Here is a 12,608-nt window from a genome sequence, read left to right as displayed (position 1 = left end):
TAAATTCCAACTTGATGCTGAAACTCTTCACAGGGTGGTTCACAGTAAGGTTTAGAAATCACCAGGTGAGGTATACTGCAAAGGTGTAAGAAGTAGGCTCCAAGGTAACCCACATTCAGAATCCTCAGGGACAAAAATGGGGAGAGCAGGGAGGAGAGAAAAGCAAAAGGATATGGCTGCTTTAAACAAGCAAAACAAGACCACAGTGGCAGAGAGAAAAATGCTTTTAGTTTGATAGAAACAAAGGTGCCCTTTCTCCTGCAGCCAAGGTAGTGACCTTTCCCCAACTAGGAGGTGTTCCCAGGTGCTGATACTGCTCCACAGCAAAGACGAATCTCACAAACAGCTCATAGGCTTCAGCAGCCAGCAGAACCTCCAGATCTAGGAGTATTCATCCTATGCCCTCCAAGTGACTATGTAACTCTGGGTATGTCCTAAATTAGCCTGGCCTACAGTGCTTTTCTGGGCAAATGAAATTCAATTGAACAAATGTTTTTCTTGAGAGACAGCGGTACAGCAAAAAGTACATGAGCTTTGGCATCAGATAAATCTAGGTTCAAATGATCTAATGATGGAGTGATATGGGGTATACTGCTTAATCTCTCTGAGCCTCAGTTTCCTCATCTACAGGAATAGTGGGATAATACCACCTACTTCACATTCGGGATTAAGTGACAGAATATAAATTCTATCGTGTCACTCCATTGCTCAAAATCAACCAATGGACTTCTGCTTCTGGCCACGATGGAGTAACAGGGATCATATTTACCCTCCTGCCGTAAAAAACTAGAAAGCTAAGCAAAATAAACAGAAGCCATGTGTAGACACTGGACAGCAAACAATACAGACCCATGATCTCTGTGGTGGAACAAAAACAAATGATGTGCGTCCTAAGACTATCTTGGCTTTCTGCAGGGAGTATATTTCAGACCAAGGAGAGGGAGGGGATCTCAAGCAGACCATGGCGGTTTCACTGAGATGAGGAGACAGAGATTGAAGATCAGGCAGTCTAAGGCAGCTGAAAGTTAAAGGACAGAGCTCCAGAGAAGAGAGAGATATGTAACAAAAGAGCTCCAGAAGTCTGCATAGAGGTCCCCTTGAGTCTTTAAAAGACTTTTATTTTTTTTTATTAGTATTCTTCTTTAAAATCTTTGATCAAATCTTTGATCAAAATGACAACATAGCATTGTCATGAGTCCGAATCGACTCGACAGTACCTAACAACAACAATCAACCACCTAGGTGGCACAAAAAGTTTACACTCAGCTACTAATCTAAAGGTTACTGGTTTTAATCAACCAAGCAGCATCATCGAAGAAAGACCTGGTGATCTACTTCTATAACAAATCTTTTTTGCCATGAGGACAAAAAAAAAAAAGAGTGAAAGAGAGCTGAGAGCTGAATAGTTACCAGAACTCTCACAGGGCTCACAAGTTCCAACCAGCCAGTGGACTGTTGTGATGGTTCAGGTCGTGTGTCAACTTGGCCATGCCATGATTCTCAGTGGTTTGACAGTTATGATGTAATCTGCAGCTATGTAATGATGTAATCACCTCCGTAATGAGATCTGATATAATATAATCACCTTCATGATGAGAACTGCTATGAGTAGCCAATCAGTTCAAAGGGAGTTTCCTTGGGGGTGTGGCCTGTATCCAATATATACAGATTTTCTGGCAAAGTTCACTGGCTTTTGCTTACTCTGGATCCTGCACCCCGCTCATCATCATCTGGCCTCCAGTTCTTGGGACCTGAGCCAGCAGCTTGATGTACTGCCTGCCAATCTTGGATTCATCAGCCTCGGCAGCCCATGAGCCAGCAGCCTGCTGTCTGACTTGCTGATCTTGGGTTCATCAGCCCCTGTAGCTATGTGAGTCAGAAGAAGCCTCCAGCCTGATGTCTGACCCATGGACTTGGGACTTTCCAGCTTCTACAACCACATGAGCCATTTACTTGGATATACATGTAAACCTCCAACTTTTTGGTTACCAGCGAAGCATATTAAGCATTTGCACCATCCAGGGCCTCAGAAAAAAAGAAAGGAAGCAGAAAAAAAATTTGAAGAAATAATGGCCAAAAATTTTCCAAGTTTGATGAAAACTACAAACACACAAGCAGAGTAAACATAAAGAAAAACACACTAAGACACACCATAATCAAATTACTGAAAACCCATGCAATAGAGAATTTCTTATAAGCAGTCAGAAAAAAAGAGAAATATTACACACAGAGTTACAAAGATTAAGAATGACTACAGAATTCTGATCAGCCACTATGCGAGCTAGAATGGAAAAATTTTTTTAAATTGCAGGGGAGGGGGTGGTGCGGTAGAGCAACTGTCATTTTAGAATTCTATACCCGTGAAAATATCTTTCCAAATAAAGAAGAAGAAAAAGAGAAAGAGAGCGAGCACTGGGAGAATTTATCAACAGTATATCTGTACTAGGAGTCCACGGGTGGCACAGATGGTTAGGTGCTAAACTACTAACCAAAAGGTTGGAGGTTCAAACCTACCCAGAGGTGCCTCAGAAGACAGGCCAGTCAATCTGCTTCCAAAATGTCACAGCCTTGAAAACCCTATGGAGCAGTTCTATTCTATACACATAAGTTTGTCATGAGTCTGAATCAACTCAACAGCAACTAACAACAACAAACAAAAACCTAGAGTCCCTGAGTGGCACATAAAGTTTGTGCTCAGCTCACCTAAAAGTTAGTGGTCTTCGATTACTACCCTGACAGGGACACAGCAGAGAATCCCTGATGGAGCAGGAGAGCAATGGGATGCACATCTCAAATTCTCATAAAACGACCAGACTTAATGGTCTGACTAAGACTAGAAGGACCCCGGAGACCATGGTCCCCAGACTTTCTGTTAGCCCAAGACTGGAATCATTCCCGAAGCCAACTCTTCAGACAGGGATTGGACTGGACTATGGGATAGAAAATGATATTGGTGAGGAGTGAGCTTCTTGGCTCAAGTAGGCACATGAGACTATGTGGGCAACTTCTGTCTGGAGGGAAGATGAGAAGGTAGAGGGGGACAGAAGCTGGCTGAACAGACACAGGGAATACAGGGTAGAGGGAAGGAGTGTGCTGACTTGTTAGGGGGAGAGCAATTAGGAGTACATAGCAAGGTGTATATAAATTTTTGTACGAGAGACTGACTTGATTTGTAAACTTTCACTTAAAAAAAAAAAAAGCACAATAAAAATAAATAAATAAAGGTTGGTGGTTTTAATCAACCAAGTAGCGTCATCGAAGAAAGATCTGGTGATCTATTTCTATAAGATTACAACTATTGAAAGCCCTATGCAGCACTGCCTCCATGAACAACTGCCTCCTTTGCCGTGAGACCAGAACTGGATGGTGCTCGGCTACCATTACTAGACATTTTGATCAAAGATTCCAAAGAAGAATACAGATCAAAAGGGTTTCAAATTCTCATGGATTCTTGACTTTCTGATGCCATGGAAAGTGGAGGAACCCCTGGAACTATTGCCCTGAAATAATCTTTGAAACTTGCACCAAAAATATCCCCTAACCTCTTCTTAAAACCAAAAAGTAGTTTAGCTTAACTAGTAAAAATGGTCTGCCTTGATCATTATGCTCTTTTGAGAACTACCTCTATGGATCAAATCGACAGCGGCTACTCAAAAGATTGGATAGGAATCTTAGGGGGCAGTGATTTTACGTTATTGAGGAAGGAACAACTCAGAAAAGAAGGGTGAAAATGGTTGCACAACATGAAGAATGTAATCAATGTCACTAAATGGTACATGTACAAATTGTTTCATTGGTGTATGTTTTGCTGTGTATGGAGCTCCGGTGGGACAGCGGTTAAGAGTTATGGCTGTTAACCAAAAGGTACGCAGTTCAGGTCCACTAGCCATTCCTTGGAAACCCTATGGGACAGTTGTACTCTGTCCTATAGGGTCACTATGAGTCGGAATCAACTCAACAGCAAGAGATTTGTCTTGATTTTGGTATTTGCTGTGTACATTCTCAACAACAACAAAATAAAATTTAAAGAAAAAAAAAATCCTATGGAGCACAGTTCTACCCTGAAACAAATGGGGTTACCATGAGTCAGAATCAACTCAACAGCAACAGCTTATACTTGTAATACAAAAAATGTAAAATGAAGTTCTTTAAGCAATAGGAAAACAATACCTGATGGAAATTTGGACGTACGCAAAAGACGAATGCCAGAAATGGTAAATATGTCAGTAAATATAAGATACGTTAAATAATTTTTAAAAATAATTGTTTAAATAAAAAATAACAATGTACTGAGGGTTTATGACATATGTTGCAGTAAAATGTATGACACTGATAGAATAATGAATGAGAAAGGAAATGGAAGCATACTGTTATTAGGTTCTTACATTTTATGTGACTTGGTATAATATCATTTGAAAGTATACTGTGATAACTTAAAATTACATATTGTAAACTTTAGAACAATCGCTAATAAATAACAACAAAAGTAGAGGTATAGCTAAGCCAATAGTGGAGATAAAATGAAAAATCCTAAAAAACAACTCAATCTAAAAGAAGTCTGAAAAACAAGGAAAAATAAACAAAAAACAAATAGAAAAAAATGGCAAGATGGTAGACTTAAACCCAACCATATCTACACTTACCTTAAATGTAAATGAATCATTCCAGAGACTATCACATTGGGGTGGAGGAGGGGGGAGTAAGACCTACAAGACACCCACTTTAAACAAAAGACCGCAGGTTAAAAGCCAAAGGATTGGAAGAGATATACCATACAAGCAATTACATCAATTTATCAAGAAGACATAAAAATCCTAAATAAGTATGCATCCAATAACAGAACTTCAAAATACATGAAACAAACTCAGACAAAACTAAAAAGATAGACAAATCCAAAACTACAATTGGAGACGTCAGTGCTCCTCCCTCCTCAATGAAAAAGTAAGGAAGGATATAAAAGACTTGAATAACTCTATCAGTCAATATGACCTATTTCACATTTAAGAAACACTCTACCCAACAACAGCGGAATACACATTATTTTCAATTTTCCAAGGAAAAAGATAGACCATAAAATAAATCTCAAATTTAGAAGGTTTCAAATCAAACAGTATGTTCTCTGACCACAAAAGAATTAAACTACAAATCAATAAGAAAAAAACAAAAACAAAAATTGGAAAATTCCAAATGTTTGGATATTAAACAACAGACTTCTAAATGACCCATGGGCCAAGGACAAAATTATAAGTGAAATTAAAAATATTCTGAATTGAATGAAAATGAAAACACAAAATGCGTAAAATTGTGGAATGCAGCTAAAGTAGTGCTTAAAAGGAAATTTACAGCTTTAAACACTGACTTTAGAGAGGAGGTGCAAAATCAATTACCTAAATTTCTACCTTAAGAAACGAGAAAAAGAACAGCAAATGAAAACTCAAAGTAAGTAGAAGAAAAGAAATAAGAGAAATAGAAAGTAACAACAATAGAGGGAAATCAATAAGATCAAAGCTGGTTTTTTGGAGAGTATTAAAATTTATAAACTTCTCACTGGGTGGATCAAGAAAAAAAGAGAGAAGACACGAATTTCCACTATCAGGAACATAAACGGGGAAATCACTACAGATCCTACAGACATTTAAAAGATAGTAAGAGAATATTATGAACAACTTTAAACCAATAAATTCAACAACTGAAATAATATGGACATAGTCCTTGAAAGATATCACAAAACTGACTTTAGAACAAATAGTCACATCTATCACAGAAATTAAAACACATAATTTAAAACCTTCTCACAAAGAAAACTCTATGCCCATGTGGCTTCACTGGGAATTCTGTCGAATATTTAAGAAAGAAATAATGCCAACCTTATACAAACTCTTTGAGAAAATATAAGAAAAAAGTAAAACTACTCAGCTCATTCTACTACATAAGCACTGCTTTGATACCAAAAACAAAGATTTCACATGCATACACATACAAACTACAAAACAATATCCCTCACCAACATGCAAAAACCCTTAACAAAACATGACAAATCAAATCTAGCAATATATAAAACGGATACCACATTATGACCAAGTGGAATTTATCCAATGAATCATTTAACATTTGAAATATCAATCAACATAAATCACCACATTAACAGGATAAAGGAGAAAAACCATATGATCATCTCAATAAACCAAACCAAAAACCAAACCCAGTGCCGTTCAGTCGATTCCGACTCATAGCAACCCTATAGGACAGGGTAGAACTGCCTCACAGAGTTTCCAAGGAGCGCCTGGCAGATTCGAACTGCCGATCCTTTGGTTAGTGGTCATAGCACTTAACCACTACGCGACCAGGGTTTCTGATCATCTCAATAGATACCAAAAAAATCACCTGAAAACATTCAAGACAAATACGATTTTTTAAAAAACCCTCAGCAAACTAAAAACAAAATCTGAATTTCCTTAACTTCATAACGGACACCTACAAAAAATATATAGGTAACATCAAACTTAAGTGTGAAAGACTGAAATCAAGAACAGGGCAAGAATGTCTACTCTCTCCACTCCTTTCAACACTGTACTAGAAGTCTTAGACAATGCAATAAGACAAGAAAAATAAAGGACATTCAGATTGGACAGCAAGAAATAAAAATTTTGGGTAAAATAAACATCTATGAAAAATTATAAGGATTCTACAAAAGAGCTACTATAATAAATGAATTTAACAAAGTAACAGGATACAAGGCCTATAAAGTCTATTTCATGTCTATATATTATTATTGGACAATCAAAAATGAAATTAAAAAAAAATCTACAAGTACAATGGCATTCAAAAAATGAGAAATACTTAAGAGATAAATTTAACAAAATGTGTGCATGGCCCACACACTTTAAACTACGAAACATTTACACCCACTTACTGACATGATTAGGTTCCAAAGACCAGATCATTATGTAAAAATCAGTTATGTGAAAACGGAGGATGACCACATCAGATCACAAAAATGACGGATGACTACATCATTACATAACTGCCAAATTATATCATTACAGAACTTCTAAACCACTGAGGATCATGATCCAGCCAAGCTGACACATAACCTTAGCTGTCACAGCCAGCATTATTCTCATCTCGCACCTTACCATTGTTTACTGCCAGACATACGTCATCAACGCACAAAATAGCTGGATAGGAGATTTGTTGCTACTGTCATAAATGTGAAATGTCAGATGATGGGACAGTTGATAAGTGAGGAGTACACATACCGAGGTAAATCAAATTAGATCTAAATAAATGGAGAGATACATGATATTATATGAATTGGAGGATCAACATTGTTAAGATATAAATTCTCCCCAAAATTCATCTATAGATTCCATACAATCCCAATAACAGTTCCAACAAGCTTTTTTGTAAGAAATGAGAAAATGTAACCAGAGATACAAGGGTAAGAAAGATTAGTCCAAAGGACTAATGGACCACAACTACCACAGCCTACACCAGACTGAGTCCAGTACAATTAGATGGTGCCCAGCTACCACCACCGACTGCTCTGACAGGGATCACAATACAGGGTCCCGGACCAGACAGAGCTGCAGAAAAATGTAGAACAAAATTCTAACTTAAAAAAAAAAAAAAAAAAGACTTACTGGTCTGACAGAGACTGGAGAAACCCGAGAGTATGGCCCCCAGACACCCTTTTAGCTCAGTACTGAAGTCACTCCTGAGGTTCACCCATCAGCCAAAGATCAGACAGCCCCATAAAACAAAATGAGACTAAATGGGCACACCAGCTCAGGGGCAAGGACAAGAAGGTGGGAGGGGACAGGAAAGCTGGTAACAAGGAACCCAAGGTAGAGAGGGGCACAGCATTGACATGTCGCAGAGTTGGCAACCAATGCCACAAAACAATGTGTGTATTAATTGTTAAATAAGAAACAAATTTGCTCTGTAAAACTTCATCTAAAGAACAATTAAGAAATCATAAACTAAAATTTACATGGAGGTGGAAAGGACCAAAGGTCCTAGATCAGTCAAAACAATTTCAAAAAAGCATAAAGTTAGAAGACTTTACACTGCTTGATTTCAATATTTACTATAAAGCTACAGCAATAAAGACAGTGTGTTATTGGCACTGAGATAGACGTATAAATCAATAGAACAGAACAGAGCCCAGAAACAGACCAACGCATATACAAATATTTGATTTTTCACAAAGGTGGCAAGATAATTCAATGGCAAAAAGATAAAACTTTTCAACAAACGATTTTTGAAGCCATACGGAAAAAAATGAACCTCAGCCTTCGCCAATAAGCACAGGAAAAGATGATTATTAGTCATCACAGAAATTCAAGTTAAAATCACAATGAAATAACACTACACATCCAGTAGAATGGCTAAAATTATAAAGTCTGACAAAAGTCAGTATTGGTGTGGATGTAGAGCAACTGGACCTTTCATACACTTTGGCGGGAATGAAAAATAGTACAACCACTTTGTAAAAACACTTAAGCAGTTTCTTAAAAAGCTAAACATACCTTTATCATATGATCCTGCAATTACACTCATGGGTATTTACCAAGAGAAATAAAGACATGTCCTCATAAACATACATGAATATTCATAGCAGCCCCAAGCTGGAAACAATCCTCAGGCTGATAGACTAAGGTAGCCCTCAGGATCCCCACCTCCTAGCATTCAGCCCTTCCCTTGAGTGTGGGCAGGACCTGTGACTTGCTTCTGGGCCAATACAGTAGAGCAGCGGTAATAAGACATATGTAATTTTATGCATGTGATTATGTTACATAAGACCACAAAGTCTGATTTGCTAAGAAACATCTTTTCCTTACTGAATTTGAGGAAGCAAATGGCCGTGCTGGGCAGATCCAAATAGCAAGAAAATGAGGAGAGCCTCTGGATGACAGCCAGCAAGAAACTGAAGCCCTCAGTCTGACAGCCTATAAGGAACTGAATGATCCCAATAACCATGTGAGTAGATCCTTCTCCATCCAAGCCTCAGATGAGACCACAGTCCCAGGAGGCACCTTGACTGCATCCTTGTGAGACCCAGATAAACCCTGCCCTAACCAAAACAACTGTGAGATAATAAATGTGTGTTCTTTTAAGTTGCTAAGTTTGGTAATATTGTTATGTAACAATAGATAACTAACACAATCCAAATGTCCATCAACTGGTGAATGGATCAACAAACTATGGTACAACCATCCAATGGACAGTAGCTCATTATGTGGATGTACCATAGTTTGTTGGTACATGGTTCTTTACATCCGTGATTTCAGTCAACCTTCTAGGGTAATTACTATTACTCCCATTTTGTTGTGATTGTTAGTTACTGAAGAGTCAATTCAGACTGGTGGTCAACATATGAAAAATCACACTCTAAAAGCTGTTAAATAGGACTTAAGTAAAGGTTTAGATTCATTTGTGAGTGAAAATCCAGAGTCTATAGACTAATACCAGTTGCTGTTGAGTCAATTCTGACTCTTGGCAACACCATGTGTGTCAGAGTAGAACTGTGCTTCACAGGGGTTTTAACAGCTGATTTTTCAGAAGCAGAATCCCAAGCCTTTCTTCCGAGGTACCTCTGCATGAGCCTGAACCTCCAACCTTTCAGTTAGCAGCTGTTTGCACCACCCAGGAACTATTCTTGAATAATAACAGCTAACACTTACTCTGTGTCAGGCACTGTTTAAGCACTTTTACATAAATTCACTCATTGAATCCTCACAGCAACCTTATGAGATAGGTGCTACTATTACTCCTATTTTACAGATGGAGAAATTAAGGCAGAAAAGTTAAGTAACTTGCCCAAGATTATACATCTGGTAATAGTGGGACTAGAATTCTAAGCCAGGGAGACTGGCTTCAGAGTCTTTGCTGTATATTGCCTCTCAAGGAGAGAGAGAGCTATTCACCCTTAATCTTTTGAAACCAGAGACTGATGCCCCAAGGCCAATTAACAAATATTCTGTGAGATGGAATACTGACTCAGCTCCACAGGTCTGACCTATGCAGCTCTTCTCACATACAAACTAGGTTTCAGGGCTGAATTATCCAAATGGTTCTTAGAAGCCCATTCGGCTTGGAGTGGAGAAATTGGAAACCAGCTTAATCAGGGCTTGAAAACGGAAACAAGCAACTGCTAAAGAGCTGGTTCACTTAAAAAAAGGTACGCATATGTTTGTTTGGGGGGCACTCAACTCAGGCTTGGAAACCCTACGGGGCAGTTCTAGTCTGTCTACTTTGCCCTATAGTGTCATAATGAGTCAGAATCTGCTAGATGGCAATGTTCTTTTTTTTGTGGGGGGTGTTGAGTTTACATTAATGGTGGTGGAATAATTTGGAAAAGGGTAGTGATAATGGTGGCACAAATAGAAAAAATGTAATCAATGTCATCGAATTGTAAACATGGAAGCTGTCGCATTGGCAGTTGTTTTGGTGTATATACATTTTCACCAAAATGAAAAAAGAGGTGTGCTTTTGCAGGTTATTGTCAAACACTGATGGAATTACAATGGAGAACTCACAGAAAGTTCAAGTGTTTCCCCCAGGCTGCCAGCATATTCTGATGCAATACCATCTCTACCAGCTTTGGAAAGGAGGGCAAAGGAGAAGCAGAGCTGAAAACCAAATAAGTGCGGGCCAAGCCCCTTTAAAGGGACTTAGATCCTTTTCCACATGAATAGAGAGGACAACTGCCAGTACCAAAGGGATCTTTTTGGACACTGCAATGGCTCCAAGTGGCAAGACTTTTAGTGACTGTCATACTACTGGCAAATTAGACACCCTAAAGGTACCCTTCAATCACAGCCTGTGGGTATTCCTAACATATAACAGTTTAAAGAAGCCCAGGCCTCAAAAAGCCTCAACATTTCAGCAAAATTAGTGCGGTAAGGCAAGAAAGGAGGGCCGCTTCTCTCAAGACACTTTCCACACTCCAGAATTTCCGACAGTGAAAAGGCCAGAGTCAGCCCTAGTTATTTCCCACGCATTACAATACAGGCATCTTCTTCCTGATCTGGGGCACACACTAAATCCTTTAAGTGCAGTTCCCGTACTAGGCTCATCATGAAGAATAGGACAGTAAGGAACACTAGCTGATGTTCTTCTGCCTAGGAAGGAAGCGACAGAGGAGTAAGCTGCTGAAAACTTAAAGATGTTTCAAGGAAGTAAAAGATAAATGATAAAGTCCCAGGTTGAAACCATTTTCTTCATCCTCTGTCTAATTCTAAGTAAATCTACACATGTATGGCTGACTTGACATACTTGGGTTTAAATCCAGACTCAGTCAGGGGCATGATTCTAGGCATGTGACGGAACTTTAGAATACATGTCCGCAAAGCGAAGGTTAACTGTCTTCATAAAGGTTGTAACTGGCATTAAACGAGGTAATAAACATAATTTGTGTTCAGCGTGACAGCACACACTTAGTAAATGTAAGGTACCTCTTATCCTTTTCCTCCTCAACTCACCTCACCCAGCCTCACCTCACCTTTGGACTATAAATCCCTTCAGAGGCCTTATCATCCACAGCTTCCTAAAAGCAGATGAACACTGCTCCTCATAGTCCCCTTACAGCACTGGGATTTGGCTGAGTCTGTAGGTGAAAGGCTAGAGTGGAACTCCTGGCCGAGAATGTCAAATCCACGGAAGTGATGATAGTTTGGTGGCGTCTGTTGTTTACAGCGCGTGTCCCTTTCCCCTCAACGCAGAGAGGGTCCAAGTACACTCCCGATCCTCCAACTTGGCGGAGGGAGCGAAAGGTGACTAAAGACGAAGAAGCTAGCAGCGAGGCAACTCCAGGAGGCTGAGGCTGCGGGGGAGTGGGAATCCTAACGGAGTCAGCCCACCCCCCCCACCCCCCCACCCCCCCCCCGGAGGGGACAACCTTAAACGATTGAGTCTCTCATCCTCACTGCTCAAGCAGGGGCCCTCGAAGCTCAAGGATGGGGGATTCACAAGGGTCCCGCCAGTATCCCAAAGCTCCAGTAGGGCCGGAGGTGCTGGCGGGCGGGAAGTGGGGACCCGCGGAGGCGGCCGAACCCCCGAACCCAGGCTCGGGAATGTGGTCAAAGAGGGGTCATAGGGAGAGGGGGGCGGGGAGGACCCAGGGAGGGGCGGGGTTCGGGAGGGGACAAGAGATCGGGGCCCCCAGTTTCGGAACCTCGGGTTTGCCACCTGCCTCCCGGCAGTATGCCGAGCACTCCCTCACACCGGGGTCCCCGTCGCCACAGCAGGGCAGTCCAGCTCCCCTTACCTGGCTCGGCTGCTCTGCCTGCTCTGAGGAAGCCATCTTTCTGAGGCCTGACTAATCTATCGCCGCTGGGCGAGGCTTCTCCCAAACGCCTTCGCTCTGGCTTTCCCGCCCAGACTAAAGTAGCCGGAATTGAGCCGGTCGATGGGGAACATAAAGGGGAGGGGGGAACCGGGGTGTCCAGGTCACCTCGCACAATTTCCACTAGGTCTCTGCTTTAGAGGAAGATCCGAAGTCTATCCTTTTTGTATTGCTGTGTGTATAGTATTCTTATTGAATTAAATCTCTGCCCATCCTCATAGTGCCTTGAGCACACGTAGTGACTCGCTAAGTATTAATT

General features: G+C 40.4%; 1 protein-coding gene across 2 annotated transcripts in view; it reads right to left on the bottom strand.

Annotated features, from left to right (window-relative positions):
- PEX14 (peroxisomal biogenesis factor 14) overlaps positions 1–12,381 on the bottom strand; it is a 162,626-nt gene extending 150,245 nt beyond the window's left edge. Inside the window, exon 1 of one of the 2 annotated variants that reach the window (XM_010593125.3) lies at positions 12,272–12,381. In XM_010593125.3, the coding sequence (XP_010591427.1) occupies positions 12,272–12,307 (36 nt within the window). In that variant the 5' untranslated portion in view covers positions 12,308–12,381. The remainder of the gene's footprint in view (positions 1–12,271) is intronic. The other variant, XM_010593123.3, reaches the window with a different exon arrangement.
- Positions 12,382–12,608: the final 227 nt, after the last annotated feature.

The sequence above is a fragment of the Loxodonta africana genome, chromosome 3 (genome assembly GCF_030014295.1).
Source record: "Loxodonta africana isolate mLoxAfr1 chromosome 3, mLoxAfr1.hap2, whole genome shotgun sequence".
Taxonomy (NCBI): Eukaryota; Metazoa; Chordata; class Mammalia; order Proboscidea; family Elephantidae; genus Loxodonta; species Loxodonta africana.
Note: the sequence above shows the minus strand (reverse complement) of the source record. Positions and strands in the feature narration are given on the sequence as shown.